At 38.0% G+C, this 23,174-nt stretch overlaps 1 protein-coding gene across 1 annotated transcript; it reads right to left on the minus strand.

Annotated features, from left to right (window-relative positions):
• F13B (coagulation factor XIII B chain) lies at positions 1 to 22,135 on the minus strand. The gene is made up of 12 exons (XM_084792540.1): positions 22,008 to 22,135; positions 19,228 to 19,428; positions 16,658 to 16,843; positions 15,888 to 16,064; positions 15,365 to 15,541; positions 12,489 to 12,668; positions 12,080 to 12,271; positions 10,270 to 10,452; positions 7,090 to 7,290; positions 6,225 to 6,410; positions 1,062 to 1,275; positions 1 to 260 (listed from the first exon to the last, which is right to left on the minus strand). The coding sequence occupies exons 1-11, from the start codon at positions 22,069 to 22,071 to the stop codon at positions 1,064 to 1,066; spliced, it is 1,959 nt and encodes a 652-aa protein (XP_084648666.1). The 5' UTR covers positions 22,072 to 22,135; the 3' UTR covers positions 1 to 260; positions 1,062 to 1,063.
• Positions 22,136 to 23,174: the final 1,039 nt, after the last annotated feature.

Genomic DNA, 23,174 nt, shown 5'->3' on the forward strand with positions numbered 1-23,174 from the left:
TCAGTAGGAAACAAGAATGATTTTATGAATAACTCAATTTAACAGGTGAAAGATACAATAAAATTAGGTTAAGTGTGAAATCAAGTGAACTAAAATGAGACACATTTTTGCTTTGATTTATAAATAAGGAAAACAAGCCCATTTTTATACAGAAGTAAAGCTGCAGGACACTGAACTCAGCGCAGTCTTCCTAAAATTATCTGATGCTGGATTCTTCCATTTGTTTTTATGTCCTTAAAGCTTCTTGAAAAGATAGACTCCTTGATAAGAAAGAGAGAGGAACAGAAAAGAAGAGAATGTAAAAGAATGCTAATCAAAATCCAATGCCTACTACAAATTAAGTCATTAAACATTTCATGTGAAGGATGTTTTAAATAGAAACCTACAGTAGCAAGTAACCAAGCTTCATAAACTCTGCTTCTAGTTTCATTTGAAAAACTAATGTTGTTTATTAATGTTGTTCACTATGTTAACACCAGATTCATATTTCCTTTGAATTATTTGACTACCCCCTTGCCCTTGGAAAGAGGAATTTGAGCTACCAAAGCTTTTAATATTATACGAAAATCTACTCTAATTTTCTCATAATTAAACATAGCAAGTATTTCTAGGCAATCATCCTAAGCATTTGTATAGTGCATATAGAATTCATTTTAAAGGTTGTCATTGTGTAGTTCCAAGCATAAGCTCATTATCTGCAGCTGAGCAAATAGTTCCAAATTTTGCTATATGTGAACTTATGACCAGTAGGAAATGATAAATGTCTTTTTCTTATTTTAAAAATATGAGTCTAATTTTGAACCTTTGAATATTGTACATGCAAATGGATTTGTTTTCCAACTGTCAAAAATCACAGATAAAAAAAGGTAAATAGCATTTTTGACTCCAGGAAACTCAAAAGCTTCCAGTGTTTAATGAGCTTATGATATGAAGAAAATATAATTTCCTTTCCAATGGGCATAAAGGCAAAGCACAGTGGAGCACAATCTTATGGAATTTATAAAATAGTCAATCTCTTTAATAACATCTCACAAAGAATATTTTAGGTACATTTTTCTTACCTTTATCTTGGAGTACACCTTGGATATTTTAGCCTTCCCCTATCACACTGCACTCGAAGTTCAGACTCAGTCATGACTGTTTCATTTATATATGCATCGCTCCTACAAATAAATTCAATATACTCGCCATGGAGAATGAGTGGTCTGTTGTCAAAATTCCATTTCAGCTGTAAATGGTTCTTATCCATTTCAACAAATGATAACGTGCAAGGCTCTGGACAAACACAAGACATTAAGAAGAAAGTTATATTGAAACATATTATATGGACAGCACTTATAATTTTGCCTATACAGGATGCCCTTCACAGTCCAGAGAGAGGCAAGAAAGTTAGTTAGAATTATTATTGGGGTCAGAAGACATGCTCACTCCTAGTCCCAAAAGAAACCTGTGTGACATTCATTTCTGTGATGCTTGAGTCAAAGACTTCAAGAATAGTTATAAAATTCATTGCAACCACAGTCCCTTTCCTTTGCTTATTCACAAAATTTAAATAAAGTGCCAAGAGGTGACTCAGTAATAAAATGCTGCTGGATATGAGTAAGCCCCTGTCCTGTGTTCAATACTCAGAAACCCTTCCTCTAATATATATTTTATTGCTATATATAATGATATATATATGTCCTAATATGGTTCCTTGAATTAATTCATTGTTTACACTTAGTAGGATTATATAATTTGCCCCTAGTTAATTTTAATAGGTATAGTTGATTATAAACATAATTTTCATTTTATTATATTTTCAAAAGGGTCAGATTTCTGATACCATGAAATAACTTATATCACCTATAATATTCCTATAAATATTATACATAATATTTGCAAGATAAACCATTCATCTATCTCATTTCTACATTGCTACCTTGCTAGTGATTAACTAACAATAACTAACAATAGGTGACTGCCTTTAGCCACTTGACCACAAAGCCTATACCTGTCAACTGTAACATATACCTTTGAAAAGCAAAAGTCCCCAAGCTTGATGCCCTTCGTGCTTCTGGAAAGTTCCCACGATGCCTGTCTGCTTGTAGTTTTAGAGTATAAAATGAGAGTGCAAACTTAGACTTGTGCCTGAAGTTTTTCAGAGTATATTTTCTGTCCACTGTGAATACATGCCCTCTCTTCCACTATTATTGGAGTCTGAATGGTCATTCCAGAGAGAATCCCAAATCAGTACTGTTTTATAAAACACAAGGTAATATTTAAAACTTATGTATAGACTTTCTGCTTTCACCTATGGCCACATCGCTTAGATCAGAGTCAAACAAAACAAAACAAAACAAAACAAAAACAAAAACAAAAACAAAAAAAAACTGTACCAAGAGCTAAAAAGTTTGAAAAACGAATTAAAACTGTAAGTAGATAAGGGCATCTGGGAACTGCCTGCACAGCGAGTGAGTGAAGGTATTATTAAAAAAAAAAAAATTCACTTGGTGAGATGAGGCTTGTACGTGCCATGTTTTCTCTTGTGTTGTTTTGTTTTGCTTTAGATTCTCAGTTCGGCTGAAAAGCTAGGTATAAAGTGTCAAAGAGAGGCATAGCAGAAATAAAGTTTTTGCTCATCTCACAGAGACGACCAAAGATCACCATTCAAAGAGAAGAATGAGTAGGTCTGGAGTTGGTAACTTAAAGGACTCAGAAGGTAGCAAAATTAGCTTGATCCTCTGCATTGTTTTTTCTTTGAAGTAGTCACCATTTTGGAACTGTTGCAGAAGGATGAAGAGCCGTGCTGGTCTGGGCTAAAAACCACAGCGCATATTTGATATTCTTGACACACGCCATTGTCAGTCTTGAAGGAGGTGCACACCAAAGTCTCTCAGCATACTACCATAGAAAACAAGCATCTTCCTTCCTGATTCCAAGTGGATCAAGCCCAGCTACCTCAATCCTAACCTTTAGCCAGAGGATGAAACAGGTACTCCGTGAAAGAAGATCGCATAGTCTTAAGCTCCTAAATGTGTTTACACGTAACTTTTAATATTTAATCTATTACTATATAAACAATGAGAAATTATCCTGGGTAATAATGTCTTACAACATGCTACAGATTTGTAGCTTTGTGTCAAAAAGTGGATGTCTGTCGAAAAACTCAGGTTTACAAAAGAAGGTTTAAAATGGATGTTCTAGGAATGAAAAGACATTAGCCAAACTTTGCATGGTGTCAGGAGGTGTTTTTCAGGCTTTGGGGTGGGAAAACACTTTGGCAGGGTTACTCACCAGCCAGTTCTACATACTACAATATCAGTGCACTGCTGTGTTAGTGGCACGGCTGTTTGGGCTTACTAACTAACTCCTTTCTAATTCATGGATAGCAATGTAATCCTGAACGGAAGACAGCAAAGGGCTTGGGAAGTCACAGGCCAATGAGGAACAGAGGGAAACAGAAAGGGGTAGGACAGAAGCAAAACAGTAAGGATACAGATAATTCTAAAAGGCTGTTGCCATGCCTAATGGTTGCCTATCAGAACTAGGAGATCAGATCTTATTGCTGAAAATACCACACATCTTGGAAGCATGGTAGAGAAAAGCAAGCTAGAAGTGAACTGGTCTGCTTCCATAGTCACAGCAGGTGCAATGCAGGCTGCTGGGAGGGAAAAGTCAATGGTCTTATCCAGCTAGGAGTTCTACGGTCTATAAGACCAAGCTGCTAAACAGGATGTATCAACTTGTAAGCAGTGGCATTGCTGTCATCGGGGTAACTAACTATACTCTGATAATATCTGAGACCCACCCCACAGGAGAGAATACAGGTCTGGAATGATAAGCCTGCTCAAACATCTATAGTAGCGAAGATGTCATAGTCTCAAGGGGGAAATAAATACTGTTAGTTAACTGAATTGATATGGCATTAAGCTGCATTCTAACTATTTATGTTTATATCAAAAATAAATACTGACTCTCAGCCAAAATCAAAGAATCCTTTCTTTCCAGGGAATGTTGGTAACTACAGACATTAGCACGCATGAGGTAATGAGGTACTGAGAATGGGTGGATGAGTATTGAGTGCTAAATCCGTCACTTATACCATGCCCTCTAAGACCTAGGCAACATTAAGAATGCAGGACCTGAGAGAGAGAGAGAGAGAGAGAGAGAGAGAGAGAGAGAGAGAGAGAGAGAGAGAGAGAGAGAAAGAGTTGCAAAATGGCATCTCATGGGCAAGACATAGCCATTGCAAATACAAAGCCACAGCAGCTGCAGGTGCCTGAGATGGGTCCACAAAGATGAGCCCATCAAGAGCGAGGCACGATGGAGGAAGGCCTCTGTAATTCTACTCCTCCTCATTGCTCAACTGTTTGCTACTGATAGATTCAGAAAGGGGAAATCATTTCCTTCCGCTGTGTACCAATGTTGACTCCACCAGGCTCCAATAGATAGTTCCAATATAATACCCTCACGAGTGGCCCTGATTAAACTAAATAAGTCACAAAACTATGTCATGAATCTGGGAAAGGGAATTCTGGAAGAGAGGATGATAAGCCTGGGCGGGAGATATGTTTTCTTCAAAGCTGTCAAATACAAATAGCCAAAACACTAAGAATGTAACATTTATATAAGTCCTGATTGTGTCACGGTTCTTCTTGCTACAGGTAGTTTATTGTGTATATGTGTAATAATATAAATGTATATGTAAAAAATAAAAGATGTTTAATAAAAAAGAAAGAATGGGAGGGACGAGGTTTTAAAATACAGCATATGCATGTATGAAATTTTCAAACAACTAAATCACAAAAATGAAGTAAAATTGTCAGACAAAAATAATGCTAATGATATCTCCAGGCCCCAAACTACATGCAGAATTCAAGGGCACAGCACACTAATATAGTCTGTGGATAAAGTAAACAAATAGAGAGTGCCCTAAAGACTTAGATAAGAAATAAAAGAATAATCCACATCAGATCTTAGACACAAAGGCATAGATACAATCTATGATTACAGTTAAGGGAAAACCAGAGAAAAGTATAAGCAAACTCACAGATGGTTAAGATTGTAAAACAAAACAGGTGATTTATCCATAGTAAAGTTGAGAGAAAAATATAAAACAGAGTATCTATGAATGTTGTAAGTGGTAGCTATCGCTTAAGTATATTTGAAATAAATCAACTGTACATTGCTGTAGGAAATAAATTTCAGATACAAATTCAGAGGGTTGAAAATTTAAAATATAGAAAACTTTCTACTGCACTTCTCTGTGTGTCCCTCTGTCTTTCTGTGTGTGTCTCTCTGCCTCTCTCTCTGCCTCTCTCTCCTTTCTTTTCCTCCCAATAAAAATCTATAAACATGAACTAAAACAAAAGAAAGTTTGTGGGTAGAAATGTGGGGAGAAGATAGACCTGGGTAAGAGGAAAAAATGCATATGATCAAAATACATTGTATGAAAAATAAGTTTGACAAGCTAAATCTACGAGGTAGGAAAGTAGACCTCAAGAAAATTAAAAGAGCAAAATGTTTTGATTATTACAGAAGTGTTGTCTTAAAACTCACACAGGGCAGCCATTAGTATTTTAGCTGCTATGGTTTTTGTGCATCTAAAAAAATAGCATCACTATACAAAAGAAAATTGAAGAATTAAAATGAGAAACAAAACTTTAAACTTACAAAGAATTCACAGTATGTCTCCTAATTACTGACAATAATGGTTTCTGAGATCCATTGTGAACTCCTTCTTTTATTGCCTAGGCCTCTGGAGCAGGTGCACACTGTTTTCTCCTCCCACGTGCTGTATTAATGTGCTGCGCCCCTAATTCCAAATGTAGTTTAAGACCCGGAGATACTGTTAGCATTATTTTTGACTGACAATGATTTTTTTTCATTTTTAATGATTACTATAGCTATTTGACAATTTTATACATGTATATAATGTGTTCTCAATACTTTTTCTTTATATTATGTTATAGTCTCAATCACATGGAATAATAATTTCTCTATGATGTTAAGGTTTATTCATCTCAAATCCTAGCATCAGCTTAGTGTGTGATGCACAGCTTGTGCTTAATAAGCATTTGTAAGCATAAATGGACCACAGTTATTCATAACACAGAGGAAAACAGAACACTGTGCTTAAATGAGAACACCAATAAAGCAAATAAAGGAAACCAAATCTTAAATCAGTACCACCTCACCTCTCAATGACAGAGTAAAATAGAGGGGTGTGTAGCAGTACATACCTAAACACGATGGTGGTGTAGTCCACGCTCCGTCTACACAATAGGCCTCCTGAGACCCTTGTAGGAAATAGTTTTCAAAACACCGGTATTCTACTGAGGAGCCATTTTCATAGGTGCTGGATGCTGAACTAACAATATCTCCATTTCTTATCTCCGGAGGAGGAGATGCACACAGCCCTTTAGATTCTGGGGAAAAAATGCACAACACCACAATTGCTACAATGAACTTTCAGTTTTTGATGATTGCTACAGAAATAAAATGAGATATTTCACTGATTTAAAAGTGTTAAGGCAATTCTCAACTATTTCTCATATTGAAAATATTTTGGGAAAAAATATCATACTACATGATGTATTGCCATCGTTAGAATTTCATGTTGTAAAACCTGAATATGTATTTATAACTAGCAAAATATTAACAATATTATTTAATATTTTCCCTTTTGCTCAATCCCATGTATAAACATTTCCCTTAAAGCATATGCCTCCCATGTGTAATATCTTGCTTTTCTCCCTACTAAAAGAAATAGGCAATAGACCCAGAGAATAAATAAAATCTCTCACGTTCTACCCTAAACCCCCGCTTGAGATGAAGTTTCCCAGCAAGTCCTGAGTAAACTGAAGCTCTTCTGCGCTTCTACATGAGGAAAAGCAGTCCTCGGATAGTCTGGGGTTATTTATGGCGCCTCTCCATTTTTCCATCACAATTACTCATTCAGTGGAAATCTGTAGGCAGCGGCAGCGTAGTCATCCTTTGTGAGTGTGTATGGTGACTGGAGGCAGAGAACTGAATTGCTTCCAACTCTTGCCAGAAGATGGCGCTGTAAATACTAGTTGCGCAACATGGCCAACGTTATTCCCTTACCTCTTCTAACACACACGGGGTATCTCACATTTCCTCTATCGCATGGCACGGATACCTCAGACAGTGGTGTTCTTGGAGACAAGTCATATCCCTGTTTACACACAAAGTCTATTAGGTCTCCATGTAAAATCTTGCCCTCATATTTCCACTTCATCTGTATGTTATTCCTGTCCATGTGATCCACGTCAATAGTGCACGGCTCTGAAAAACAAAATGTACTTCTAAAATTATTGGCAATCTGACAAACATGTAGGTAATATATTTTTAAGATGAAAATTATAATAGCCATCAAAAGTAATATTATACATTTGACCTTCATCCGTATTAGTAATCATACATCCATGTTAGATGAAATTGGGGCAAAGAGAAAGAAAGCAGTATGACTGGAGCAATGTGAGAATGAGGCGAGGGACAGGGAGATGCTAAAGAGACGTGGGACTCTGCTGGATAAGGTTAAAGTCTGATTTCTCTAGATAGCCCTTTTGTGCTCGGCCTATGGAGGTAGACTCCTTTTTCTCAACAGAGTTCTCACTCCACTTTATCTGGTAACCTCAGATTTTGTAAGGAGTGTCACAGAGCCCTCAAGGCAAATTACAGGCCTGACCCTTTCCTGATAAGGAACTTGTTCAGCCAGCACAGGGTATTCCTGGAAGCACCTCCCCCTATGCTGAGGAGATCTCAGCCCCCAGCAAATGCCCTCTAATCGTACCTAGAAGTTATCCCCTCCTCCATAGGATAAACAAGTGCTGCCTTCTCCTTCTAGAGATAGGACTCCATGTTACTGCGTCTAAATGAGCTACTGTACCACTGTATGTAGATTAAGTATGCTGCACCCTTAGCCCTAGCAAATCATACACACTCACCCTCAAAGCCCTCCCCACCGCCAATGGCTTATAAATAAAGGATGGCTGGAATTCTGAGGGGCTCACTCTCTTGCTTGCTATTCCTCCACCACGATCGTCTGAGATTTCATATTTTCGGGGTTGGGGGGGACTGCCGCTGGACTCCCAGGGGTCAGGCAGCAATGGTGGAACTGACTTTGCAGCCACAGGGCCTGCTCCACCACTACCGCTTGCTTACTGCTGAAACCCCAGTGAAGATCTAACTGGATCTGCCTGCCCTCACGTTTCAGACATCCACCAGCATCCTCTACCTTGCTAAGCGCAGCAGCTCAAACAGGGAGCTGGAACAGTATAGCTCTTTCAGAATGAGACAGCGGGTCTCAGACAGCAGTGGAGACTCAGGAGTTCCCCAAGCCCATGATGATGTCAGAGCTATACTGTAACACTCCTTGAAAAACTCATTTCCCACCTCCCCCGTGAGACCAGGAACCTGGCTGAACACCTCAGGCCAGGAACCTCCCCCTCAGCACTTTAATCTGCCGGTGAGCAAGAAGCGGGGCCTTGGGATCTTTGATCTTGACGTTAGTCCATTCTCGTCTGGAGGCAAGCAGTGCCTGGACCAACCTATGAGATGCGGGGCCCAGGACACCCGCTGCCAGATGCTGAACAACATAGAGACTTATGGCTGGATAACAGATTTAGGTGGAAAACCGTGTGCTTTCGGGAGCTGTTTGACATGTTGAGGAACAACAGCTGTATCTATGAGGTGGTAATGCTCTCCCTCATTCCCTGCTGACAAAAGTGACCCTTGCTCACTTTGTGCTTTGATTCATTAGTGTCAGGACAGAATGCCTTATGGCGATTGTTCCAGTAAAAGAATGGAATTTTTAAAGATCTTGCTGATCCTTATTTATTCCACTGTGCTTTAACCTAGGCTCTGCCCACAAAGAAACTGTATTTCAGTTCAACAAAGTATCAATCACATTACCAAAAAATCTCAATCTGCAAGCATTTATGATAATATAATAGTGACAGAGAAAATGTAGTTGTAGATATATTTGATTTGATGGGCCCCACACTCTCAGAGGGATTTGAAAGGTAGAAACCACAAAGGTTAAAACCAAAGGCATCTTTGTTTTAAAACATTTCAATAAAAATAAAATCAAGAAAAATATTTCCAATCTATGTGATTCTCAGAGATTGATATAAGTTATGTTTCTATAGTGCATATGAAAGTAGAAAATGAAGGCTAAATGATGACCAATGGCTCAAGCAACAACAAAAGTATGGGCACTAGAAAACTGAAAGTTGCCTAGGTTACACTTATATCAGCTAAATTACAATTATTGCAACTATTAGGTTCATAATAAAATGATAATTAAAATATATAAAGCTGACAAAGCTTAAGAAAACTGAAGGAGAATTACAAACCAGAATTAAATCTGAAAGACAACTCTACAACTAAGAAAAAATTAAAATTTCAGATGTTTGATCTGGAAATACCAATTCAACAAATCTGAAAAACATCATAAAAACATTAAAACAGTAAAAAAAAAAAAAAAAAAACAAATGTAACTTTTTAAAGAAAAAATAAAATTTTAAGTACAAAAATATTTCTCTACAAATGTATTAGTTTTTATGTAAAAATGTTAAACAGTAAATATATGTCAATAAAGTGATTATCTGAAGTGATTATGATATACAAATATTACGGAATACCAGGCAGACATGAAAACATCAAATGTAAAAACGTAAAACGTAGACTTATACTACATGTGATGTGGAAAAAACATGTTCCCTGCAGAGAATACAGCACATTTGCTTTGCATTCATGTTTGTGTATGGCACTATTGTGTTATATACTGATCTAAGTCATCAATAGCAGTTTAATTCAAAGATTATGAGATATAACAACAGTGACTGTTTGGTGCAGAGGAAAGTGGATCAAAATCATCAGCAATGTGCTCTGCCAAAAAGGAGGAGCCCTTTTCTCCAGGGCGGATCTGAGTTCATTACAAGCAAAGACAGTGAGGACCACAGAGGGGAAATCTGCAACTAGACAGAACACTCCACGTAAAGGACCAGGCCATACACTTCACTCATACTGTCACCGCACCGTACACTAACTGTGCTCAAAATGACCAGTCATATGCTACTTATATTTTTCATAGTAAAATAACCATGCAAAAACTTATGTAGATCCATACTAGTATTAGTAGATCTGCTACTTAAATAAATCAGGAAGAATGTATCAGAAAACAATTTTTTTTTTGCTGTAAACATTATAAAAAAAAAACATACTACCAAAATAAGCTCATTTCTGTGTTTTCCTTCTTACCAAAGCAAACAGGTGGAGAGGACCACTTCCCTTCTTCACAGCGAGATGTTTTTGATCCCCTCAATAAGTAATACTCATTGCATCTGTACTCCACTGAGGATCCTGTTGTGTAACTCTCCAGCAGCCCATCAATGACAGAACCGTTCGCAATGACCGGCGGGGGCTTACAGTTCTCATTGTTTTCTAAGACAAGGGATTGTTAGAAATGTAATAATCCCACAACAATACAATGCCATAGTTATCCAAAACATGGGATATCAATATTTTCACTATCACTTGGAACAATTGTTTCTAAGTTAGTCAGAAATAGAAAAGGGTTTAGCTTAAGTATTTTTAAAAAATATATTCATCAAGAACAAATTCATGTACATTTCTGCTTTTCTTGATGGTAGAGCAATTGTGATAAGGGTGTTGCTAAATGCTTAGAAAGACACTAAGGATCTCAGACCATTCTAAAATTTCACTTGGCCTTACCTAGTCCTACCTTTTCCTTCTCCTTTCTTTTCATCCCTAATCTCAGTTGACACATTGATGAAATATATACTCTCTCCCAGTTTCTCTCCCTCGGTTAATTTATTTAACCTCTTTCATAGGCTTTTTTTCCTATGTGATAAATATCTTAGGTAAGTATGCTTGGGTGCTTGCTTTGGCAGCACATAATCTAATACTGGAACAGTAAGCAAGTTTGGGGAACTTTTTTCAGTATCTAATCAAAACATTAGAAAGATGGTAGGAAGGGTGGCAACCAGAAGTAAATACAGCCTTGGGATACTCTTCAGTAAAATCAAACACCAAGGGCATGCCCCCTAGAAGCTGTAAGAGGTCAGAAGAGTAAGATGCAAAATTCCAATCAGCAAGATTTACCTGGGCTTTAGGAAAGAACGCCCTGTATTGGCCATAGTATGTCACAGAGGGAAAGCAGGTCATACTCATGGCCAACGGCTTACAAGACATCCTCCATTTGCCTCTTTAATAAAGCACATCTTCAAAGGTGAGGCACCAGAGTACGTGAGAAAGTCATATCCCACTCTCCACTCTACTGTGGAGAGTGTTCTGACCATTGTCTAGATCTGGGTAGGGGTTTAAAGTTTTATGGCCTGTATTGTCCTTGCCTGGTGCCTTAGTTTGAGCGGGACCCCTGGGCCCAAATCAGCCTATCATAATGTTCTACTTGTAGGCTTCTAGGACTCTCTGGATCCTTCTGCTTTGCCATTCTCCCATGCTTCTCTCATCTAGAGTCTCAATAGGATGTCCTCCCCTCTGTCTCAGTTTCCTGGTAAGTGAAGGCTTTCGTGGGACATCCCTCTTGGGCTAATATGCACTCAGAGGAAGGACAGCAGGTTACCAAGAAGAGACTTGATACCCTATGAGCATATACAGGGGGAGGTAATCCCCCTCAGGAACAGTCATGGGGGGGGGGAATAAGGGGAAAATAGGAGGGAGGGAACAATGGGAGGATACAAGGGTTCAGATAACCATTGAGATGTAACAAGAATAAATTAATAAAAAAAGGAAAAAATAAATAAAACACATCTTGCCTAAGTGCAGCCATTTAAAGTGCACAGATCATGGGGTTAACACAACTTTCACAACAGATTAGCCTTAATTTACTTTAAATGATGTTTCTGATTCTGAAGTATTCATTTGGCCTAAATTCTATAGATACATCTACTTACTCAAAAATTCACACAGTGGATCTAGTAGCTATGCATCTCTAAATATTGCCAGCATTAGCATCGGTCCATGAAAAGACATGTCGAACAGATGAAAACAACATCTTAGGCTTAAATGTTAGAAGTAGCACACATACCAACACACTCAGGGGGCGGCGTCCATCGGCCACGATTACAAGTTACTGTACTTGATCCTTGGAGTTGGTAGCCTCCTTCACACCTGTATGTCACCTTATCCCCGCTGTAGTAAATCTCAGAGTGTGGGTGTGGAAGTATAGCTCCATTCTTAATGGATGGTGGTTGCTCACAAGCTACCTTCTCCTTTTCTTCTGTGAAAGTACAGTTAAAAAAAAAAAGAGACCAGCCATAAGCATCTTAGAAGACACTTAGTCAGGATCTTATCAAGTAGGTAGAGTAGCCTGGATATAATGTAATTAGGAGCAAGGGACAATGATATACGTGTATGAGAATGTCACAATAAAAATTCACTATTTTAAATACACAAGTTAAAATATTGATGAAACTAATTTAAAAGATTTTACCAACCGATACATTTTGGAGGTTCTGTCCACTTTCCATTTTCACAGAGTAGTTCTTCTGAACCCTGAATCACAAAGTTAATCTCACATTCTACACGAACTGTCTCTCCGTGACGGTAAGTTGTTGAATGTGGTTGAATTTTGGAATTTAGAGGCACGGGTGGAGGAGGGCATCGATTTCTTCTTCCTTGTGTAAAAATATCAGACGACTTAGTCATAGAATATCTTTTAAATGATAAAGATTTAATTAAGAATACTGATGGAGTCAAACACCATAGAAAATATGGCAGACAGACTCAAGTGCCATGCTTGTCTTATTACTGACACAGTGTCCTTCTCCATGAGTGACGCCTGTCAATTGTTTCTTACAAAAAGGTGATGAATTGAGCTTGTGGTTATGCTACATGATGGCCAACATAAATGCATAATCCCATTCCTCCGGAAAGACACTCTCCCTACCAGCTTTGAAGAATCAACCTGCCATGATGTGGGAGTCCAAATAAAGAAAGCCAGAATGTAGGCATAGGTTATTGTGTAATTCAAATGTTGATTTCTGTATCCCCCATGTCTGATTGCAGTCCTTGTTCTGAGAATCTCTTGTCTCAGCGTTGTGTGAACACTGCTCCCCTATTGTCCTCTGAAACGCCAATAAAGTAGCTTACAGCCAATCACTGAGCAGGGGAGAGAATAGGGCTGGACCCTCTTGCCAGCCACAGGAGGAGGAGTTAGAAAAGGAACTACTGGGATTCAGCTAAGGGATTCGGTCATGGGAGAAGTCCAGGAAACGTCAGGAGAGAGAGCTCGAACAGGAAAGCTACAAGGTGCAAGTCTCTCTGGGATATAAGCTGAGAAGAAGACAAATTAGCTTAGAGGGTTAAAAACAGAGTAATAACTGGACAGCTCTTGTGCTGTGAAGCTTGTTAAAATAATTTACTTGAGTCTCAGTTATCTGTGTGATAGCGGAGTTAAGAGAGAAACTGAGAAACTAACACAGTTTTATGCAAATAACTTTAACACCAGAAGGCAAGGGTTAGAGAGCTACCTCAGCCACAAGCCATCAATACTGACTCAGCAGACTGCAGAGCACGAAAAGCTGCCAACACCCGCAATAAATTTGGAGTATTACTGTCAAGCCAAACCTTCAAGGTGGCACAGATGTAGCTTAATAGCCAAAGTAAACCACACCTGACCTACAGAACCAGTAAAGTGATATTATTGGTCCATCTTGAGTATTTTAGTTTCCATCTTCTTTAGTCCTAAATAAATTCCTCACATACTATAGATTTAAAAAAAAAAAAGCTAAAATGATTCTCTTCTATTGTTACATCCTCAACTTATTCTTTGGTGTTCAAATGTTCAAATACCCCTTCAAATCCTTTACAATGGCAGTTATTATATTTAGGATCCAAATAATCTCAGATAAGAGCGACACCTCAATACCTTTAGTCACTCCTGTAGTTATTTTTGCCACTTAAATTTACTATGCTGGCCCTAGGATGGAGATGAGGATAATTCAGGTTGGGAAGTGTTATTGCTCAGTATTCTCCTATACTTCACACAATAACAATTAATTATTAAAATAGAGGCATGCCATCGTGCTAATTTGGAGTGGGTACAGAACAGGCAGTATGTCTGGCATATGTTTTTGAGACAATATGCTTCAGAAAACTTGCTAACAACCCTGCCTATTATTACAAGGGTGCTGGGCTCAACTAGAAAGTTGGTAAACCTTCAAAGCTATTGTTCACTGCTTACAGTTGCGATAGGTACAGGCACTTCCATCTGTGTCCTGTCCAGACACCTCTGTCCTTTCTGCTAGCATCTATTTCAATCATGCTTTTCTGTTTTACTTCCTTGTCTTTGGGCTGCCTGCAATAATAGTATTATTTCCTATATCACTGTAGAAATAGTAGTTATTATACCTTTTGCTTCTCATCCCCCCATCAAATACTCAGATTTCTATTTATTTTTCAGACCCGGTTCCAATACTATCTGTCATATCTATGAATATGGGAGTGAGAATTTTCTCACACTGTAGTAATTAAGATCTTGCATGCTCACTCACACACCTGCCCTTGGGTTTCTGCTGGTACATGAGGCCCTTCTGTGCTAGGAATTGGCATCTTCTGAAGGTAGTCAGAACACCACAGTGACAGGACCTGAGCTATCGCATGTCTGAACTGTTCTAAATAGATGACCGAACTCAGCCTCCATTTTCCCTTCAGGATAATATTCTTCTATGTGTGCTTCCTATGCCATGCTTTTGGAGATGGGCTTTTTACATCAAGAGATATATGGCCAATTAAAAAAGTACCTCACCCTGCTATAGACTTAAAATATATAACATAGGTCTTAAAACATTAAGCATAGGGTTGGAGAGATAGCAAGATTAATAAAGTTGCTTGCCTTGTAAACAGGGGACCTAAGTATGGTTCCTAACATCACTGTAAGAACCAGACACAGGGCCAGGTGCCTGTCATGCAGCACTAGGGAGGCAGAAATGGAGGCAACCTGGCTTCATTAACTAAGTCAGTAAGCTCAGGTTCAATAAGAAGAGTTCATCAAACACTTAAAAGGAGAGGGACAGAGGGTGATACGTAGCATGCACCTCTAGCCTTCACATGCACCAATGTGCACACACCCACACAATCATATGCACACGCCACACACACATCTCCTCAGATATATGCACGCTAAATATAAAAGATAATGCTTACTACTACACAAATTCATACAAGGTTTAGCTTCTTCAGATAGAAAAATTCATTGACTATAAAAATAATATTTACTTTAAAAATAGTTCTGGAATTAGAATCAAGTGTGGTCATTTAGAGATCATAGAGATTAATGCTAGTTTTTAAGTATGAAAATTTTCAAAATTACCTTCACATATGGGAGATTCTGGATACCAGCCAAAGTTATAGCACTGAATTAAGTCAGATCCACTTAGATAATAATTTTCATGACAGAAAAATTGAACTACATCACCTTCTTCATAGGTTTTCTTTACAGGATGAAAATAGCCATTTTCTATTAATCTCAAAGAAGGGCACATTAACTCTAAAAATGAAAGGGTAGATAAAAATAGCAAAACATTTATTTTTCTAATAGAATAATTCCCTACTATTTACAGTCCGTATCTGGATTATATATTAGGACAGTCGCTATACTCTGCTCAATAGGCTTATTAATATGCTATCTTGTTAGATATCAGCAGTTTTAATTGACTTGAATCCCAATAGCTACAGCGAAGCTTTTCCACTTGAGAGCTTTGCATGACCAAAGTCTACCATCAACTAAATTACAGCTGAAAGCCAAACTAAGAGACACAGAAGGTGCCTGGAAGAATGACTTATACGAGATGACCCTCTGAGGCGAGAGAGTTCTTCCAGGAGTGAAAACCTACTGCTGCACCGTGGCATGCGGGACCACCCGTGTGCGTAGCACTCGGCTTCCTCAGCCTGCCTCCCTGCGGGGGTGTAGTAGCCAGCAGCACATGTGTACTGCACTTTCTCTGTCACTTTGAAGGTTCTCTCTGTCGTAGAATAATTTCCATGATCCAACTCAGGGGCCAAACAGGTCTCTGAAAAGTTAAAAAAACATTTATTTTATGAACCCTGGTGAGCCTCATCAATAGCCCAGAATCTTAAAAAGAAGTCACAAAATGTATCACATTGAAAGTTAGTAAGTAACATATGGCAAATCCAGCTGTCACAAAATTGAAAACATCGCTTTGCCTTTGCCTCTGTAATTTCATTTTCATAATTCTGTGAGCCACGTCTATCGGTCTTCTACTTTGCAATATTGGTCCATTGTCCTTGAGCAACGGCCTTGTTTCAAATGAAGTCTTTCAAAGTAATATTTTAATTAAGTGTCTTCTATGGATTTGTATAATTTAAATAATTATATTGACAAATAATCTAACAATATAAAAATATTTGAATGAATTATACAGAAAAACATAGTAGGGTTTTTTTTTTTTCATTTTGAGCATTTTAGCTCTTTCTTATTAACCAAAAATAAGATCTGATGAGGCAGGGCATTTGCTAGATTTGAGAACCAATTGAATAAGAAAACACAAGCAATTGAAAAAGCGAAATACTGTCAATGCCTCACACAGAAGAGACACGGTGGAAAATGAATTAACCAAACATTGCTGCATTCTTGTGTGTGTACCTTGCTCCTTCCTGCAGGATGGCTGAGAAGACCACCCTTCCAAGAGACACTTGACCACCTCCTCATCCTTTCCTCCAGTGGTCTTGTATCCTGAAGTGCAACTGTAGCGCATAGTCTCTTGAATTTTGTACAGCACTTTCCCGTCAGCGACATAGCCATTCCTTAGATCAGGCTTCAGGCATTTTTCTGTGTTGTAAAAGTAAATGTGCCTAGGTTTATGACGAATCTACAGTATCTATCAGATTAATGATAAAGCTCAGCGGTACACTACTACACTGAAAAGCTTAACACAAACACATAATATTTGTCTTAGTTGGAACTTTGAGGAGTAAAAAAATTTGTTCTTTTTTTTTTTTTTTTGTACAGTTGGTTTTTCGAGACGGGGTTCTGGAACTCTCTTTGTAGACCAGGCTGGCCTGGAACCCACAGAGATCTGCCTGCCTCTGCCTCCTGAGTGCTGGGATGAAAGATGCGAGCCACCACACCTGGCTGTTTTCTCTTCAGAGTCCCTTGACTTAGTTTAAATTTGGAAGTATCTTACACACTCTGCATAAAATCTCCTTAGAGAGGGAGTCGGTTTGATATCAACTGTTTTTGTATTTACAGATTTAAGTTTTTATAGCCATTCCTGTTCTTACCACATCTTCTTTTGGAAAACACACAAATAACTTTTCACTAGTTATCAGTGATCACAAGTAAAAGTCGTTTCTTTTTATCTACTTGATGTTTTATTACATATTTAATGCATGATTAAATTATTTTAAAGTTATCTTGCTGTTAAAAAAAAACTTTATTCTCTCATTCTTTTAGAAAATATTTTGGGGTCACTGCACTGCACCTGGTCCAGGAGTCGACATTTGGGTTTTTTTTTGTTTTTTGTTTTCTCCTTTATTAATTTATTCTTGTTACATCTCAATGGTTATCCCATCCCTTGTATCCTCCCATTGTTCCCTCCCTCCCATTTTCCCCTTATTCCCCTCCCCTATGACTGTTCCTGAGGGAGATTACCTCCCCCTGTATATGTTCATAGGGTATCAAGTCTCTTCTTGGTAACCTGCTGTCCTTCCTCTGAGTGCCACCAGGTCTCCCCCTCCAGGGGACATGGTCAAAGGTACCAGAGTATGTGAGAAAGTAATATCCACTCTCCACTTTATTGTGGAGAGTGTTCTGTCCATTGGTGTAGACAGACTAAGTCATATATACATGGTCCCCAAAACCTTAGAGTTTATGATCACATTTTTTGGGAAGTATGTGCAACAGTAAAAAATTTAATAAATTAATAAAATAACCTTACATTTAAAGATCCCTAAAAATTTTTATAAGCCATATTATTGTAACTTCTTCACAAAGCAATCTAGAAGGGCCATGAAACTTGTCAAAGATTAATATTAGCGTAAACACAATTAGTAACAGCTGTATGGGATTCTACATCAAAGTTCCCACTGAAGCAATATTAACTTCATTTTGTGCATAGGAAACTGGCTAAGAATTGTCAAGTCACTTTCATAAGGGTGGTGCTGAAATCACGTGCAGTCAGTTGACTGCAGAGATTCTGTCCTGACCATTTGCTCCCACACCAACGTCTGCAATGTTCTAGCTCTTAAGATAGCAAGCTAAAGGGACGTGACTTCTCTCCATTACGTTATGGTGAGATTTATATTAAAACTCCATGTTCTATTAAAAAAAAAAAGTCATGATTAAATTCTGGTCTGTCCTGAAGTCACAGAGTAAATGACTACTCTATGCAGTTCTGTTTACTACGTGTCTCAACCACGGCTACCACCATACCAAAATGTAAACCCTTCTCTCTGGAAAACAGGAATTTAAGGACTCTTGACTCAAGACATTTTACCTAATCACAGGGACACCAGTGACAAAGTGACACATAATGCAACAAAGCAATGTGATGACGCCATTGTGATGCTACACACAAATTAGAAGCCAGCGTGCAGAAAACTGCAGCTTTCAACTGATGGGAAAAAGCAAAGTGGCTGTGAAAATGAGTGACAAATATATACCGTACTTTTCAGACTATAAGACGCACCTGCCCATAAGATGCACCCAGTTTTTAGAGCAGTAAAACAAGAAAAACAGTAAAAAGAGCAATCGGATCATAAGGGTGCACACTAATTCCACCACCCCCGACACACACACTTTTGGGGGGGGGGGGGAGTGCATCTTATGTCCGAAAAATACGGTACACCAAAAAGCACCAGAATGGCTCATCCCTTATGAAACTAGGTCATACATCTTATTCTGGCTTCCTATTGAAGATTATCAATATGATAAGTTCCTCCTTACTTATACTAGCCCTATACTTTCTTATACAGATTCACCTGTCATTTACAGCATAAAAATATCATTTTTAGACATTTCTTCACAAGTACTATTGAATACAAATAAAATGACTTATTGATATAAAACATCATCTACATAATTTCATATATGGTATTTTATAAGAGCAATGTTGTTCTTATCTAACCAAATTTTAATCATTATTCACATTACATAAACATTCTCTTCTTATGAACTAGTTGATAAGTGTTGAGTGACATTGCACGCTGACTTACTGAAGCACCTTGGACTTGGAGACCAGCCTTCTGCTGTACACCTGATTTGCTCTTCCTGTTTCCCATTTTCGGTTGCATAGCCAGCCAAACAGAAGAATGACAGTTTTTTGTCTATGCTCATTGGGAAGTAAAAGCTTTTAAATGTATAGTAATATTGGGCAATCCTTCCATTTTCCACGGTAGGAAAATCACACCGTTTCTCTGAAATGAGGAAAACTCAAGCTGAAAGCGGAAAAACATGTAAACCCATGAAACTTTTGATGAAACAACATTCCCAAATATTTTTTTGGCACATTCTAGTTTGCATTGACTTTCATAACCAAAGTTTAGAAGTGATATTGTGACAACCTTAATATCTAATATCATGCCCTCCCCTCTTTATATATGTTGGCAATTTTGAACAGTTGTGTCGCTGAGAGTAACTGACAGGCAACTTCTTGAAACGTTGTCCCAGCTTTGTAAAACAACATTCTCATAGTCACACAGTGATATCACTTTTGGAATTTTAACATTTCTGAAAGTCATATTGCTAAGGGTAAAAATAAAAATGAAAAGCATGGTTCATTTTAATAATGGTTTTTTTATTTAATCTAATGTGTTGAGTGTTCTGGATTCTTGGTCCTCACATTTGCATCCAGCAGGCATTTCAATCACAGAATAGCTCTGCTTGGACCAGCTGTTTCCATGCTCAGTAGCCATGGAGTGGGCACTCTGTATAGTCAGGGAGTTGATTCCAAGACTCTCTTGTTGATGTCAAAACCCATGGATACTTAAATCTCTTACATTAAGTGATTTTAAATTTGCATATAATTTAGTTACATGCACCACATAATTTAATTCATCTCTAAATGCTTAAAATATTTAGTATAATGTCTGCCCATCAACTTATGAATGTGAATTCAAATTTTGCTTTTTTGGATCATCCTGGTTTTATTTCCAAATTTATCCATCTGAGGTTGGATGAGCCTGCAGGTGGGAACCCAGAGATGCAAGCTTCTAACTGTGTGTGGCTAGTGTCAGCTATGTCAGATGGCACAGTTCTAGAACTGAGGGAGTCCTTGAGATACAGAAACTCACACAACTGTGAAATAAGTGGCTCTTCTTTTACAAACAGGGCACATAGCCAATTAAAAGAAAAACTTTCAAGAACAACTTTGAGAACCAGAATGTTTAAGTGGCCAGAGAACAAATAGTTAACTTGTTTAGTCATTGGGAAATTCACATTCAAAATACCCTTACACTTCTGTAACACCACTAAAATAACGGAAAGGGAAAAGACAAACTCTTGCAATGACTGAAGAAGCAGAGAAAATATGCTGGAGATATTTATGAAAGCAGAATTTCATAGAAAGTCACCTCATAGAAAGTTACATAGTGAGTCCAGAGAGACAGAAACTGTGTTTATATTAGATTAGGACTGTTCATAACAGTATCAAGCTACAAACAACCTAAGTTCCTTTTAATGGGAGAAAAGATAAGCAGCACATTTTAGACCAGTGGTTCTCAACTTTCCTAATGCTGTGATGTTTACTATAGAGGTAACCCCCAGCCATAAAATTATTTTTTTGCTACTTCGTAACTATAATTTTGCTACTGTGATGAGCTGTAATGTAAATATTTGATATGCAGGATTTCTGATATGTAACCATCCAAAGAAGTCGTGACCCACAGGTTGAAATTGCTAGTTTAGACAATTCTTCAACAGAGTGAGTTTGATAGACGCTCACAATGTGCAAATCATGCTCAAAAGCATAATGGTGAATGAAAGAAGCTATTTGCATATAAGTCATGTGACTTTTCTGAAGAGGCAAAGTCACTCATGGTAAAGAAGTCAGAATGGTCACCTCTGTGTTTTGCTGCATCAAATAATGATACCATTAGCCAGGGCTGAGAAAAACAGGACAAATCCATAGGTATTATAATACTGTCAGCATCTAATGAAGCACGTGCAATAGGGTACCGAAGAAGTCCAGCATTTTGCATACCCAAGCACCAGAAGTTTATTGTGGAAAGACCCAAAGTAGCTGTTCTATGGAGACCAGTGATAATTCCAAAGGGCACTGTTGTGGATAGAAGAGACAATACCAGCAAGTGGGCAGACTGCCCTGGGCTCCCCCACATCAAATCTGTAGTATTGATATCTCTGGAAATTTTGATGTATATAACATTTTGACAGAATCACCTCTGGAACTTTTCTCTCCTCCAGTGCTCTTGTTTCTATAATCAACTATATTGCCATTTAAAAATAATCACTGCTTAATAACTCCAGACAAAGAAACTTGCTCCATGAGTAGAAATCTTGCTGGTGATTTTGTCCTTTTTCAAATTTCCCACATTAAACTCTTGCTATAAGAGGAGAGAACTGAAATTTTCCAAGTATGAGTATTATGCGTGGAATCCTGCCTACAGTTATAAGTAAAGCATATATGTGATTTCCAAACTGCTGGATATTAACCAGAAAACCCTTTAGAGTAATTAGATCCTGGTTCCCCATGCTCCAACATCTAGAGAAGTAAAGGAGTTTGCTTTAATTGTCCAAGTTACATTAGTAAAAATAAAAACAAAAAGCAAAAAAAAAAAAAAAAAAAAAAACAAACCAACACTATACTACTTTTGTCCAAAGAAACATTATAAATGTTTAAACCAGTTACATTTATTTAAAGCATGTATTACAAATTGGCATATTAAATATAGGTTAAATTCAAGTAGTATGACATGTAGACTCTCTGTTTTTCATTTGTATTTTAGAGAATAAAAAATACTAAAAGTATTAATTTTACCTTCTGCATAGAGTTCTCCTGAGATAATTAATATGAGAATAAGTGGCAAGTATCTCAACCTCATCTTCGGTGGTATGTCTCACGAAGATTTTTACAATCCTAAAGCGCCCAGGATCTCATTGCTAAGTACACACTAATTCTGACAAAACAAGTTAATAATTACAATGTCTGCTAAGTACCTTTGGAGCAAGCTAGCATTTTACTTAAAACGTTCTCAAATAATTTAAAAATAAATATGCCAATATTTGCTAACAATATTTCTCATTCTGAGTTCAACAAGAACACACTAAGCAACAGCAACAACAGTGCCAAAAAGCATAAATAGTGAGTACAGGCCAGAGAAGGAAGGCTCCCGTTCAAATCTGATTCCTAACTGTATATCCCCTAGGGCGAAGTCCGCCGGCTCACTGCTGTTTACCAGCTTTGAACGGAGCAAAGATGAACTTAGGAGCATGAGGTAATGGGGACCAGTGTGAAAATATGCTGTCTGGACTGCAGTCCCCAAAGGCATAAACGGTCTTGTCTCAAATGGTGACAGGAAATGATCAGAAACAGTGAAGCACAATATATGTTGTGTTTGAGCTCCCTGAGAGGTGACCTGAGTACCATTACAGTGTCACTCATTCATGAGGAAGCTTTGAATGGCCTTTATGGGCAGTCATAACGTTCCTGCCTCCACAGCCCAGAGGCTTCCCACCTAGGCCTTACATCTCCCTGACCACTAGGGTGGTACAGAATTATGGGTTCTACACATAATCATTCAGAAGACGTAGTCAAAGCATAGCAGTGTCCAGTATTATACTGATGTTCCATCCTTCGTGTCTTTGGTGTGGTGTATTGATTAGGTTCACTCATTAGCATGTCTTGGCATCTCAAGAGCAAGTCCTACTGGCAATGTGTACACTCTATTTAATGCTCGGATGCATTCACTAGTCTCCTGTTTGTGCTTGTGTAGTCATCAGGGATATCCTTGTCTGGCTTTGGTATCTTGTGATGCTAACTTTACTGAAGCAGTTTGGAAACTTCTTTGCTTCTTTCCGGGATGGTGGTGGCCGTACAATTTAAGCAAGATTGGTTTAGTTCATCTCAAAATATTTGGTAGAAAAACACCCATGTAACCATCTAAAAAAGACTTTCTAGGATATTTTCTGTTCTCAAGCTCTTACT

Source organism: Acomys minous (assembly GCF_964271855.1).
Source record: "Acomys minous genome assembly, chromosome: 1".
Taxonomy (NCBI): Eukaryota; Metazoa; Chordata; class Mammalia; order Rodentia; family Muridae; genus Acomys; species Acomys minous.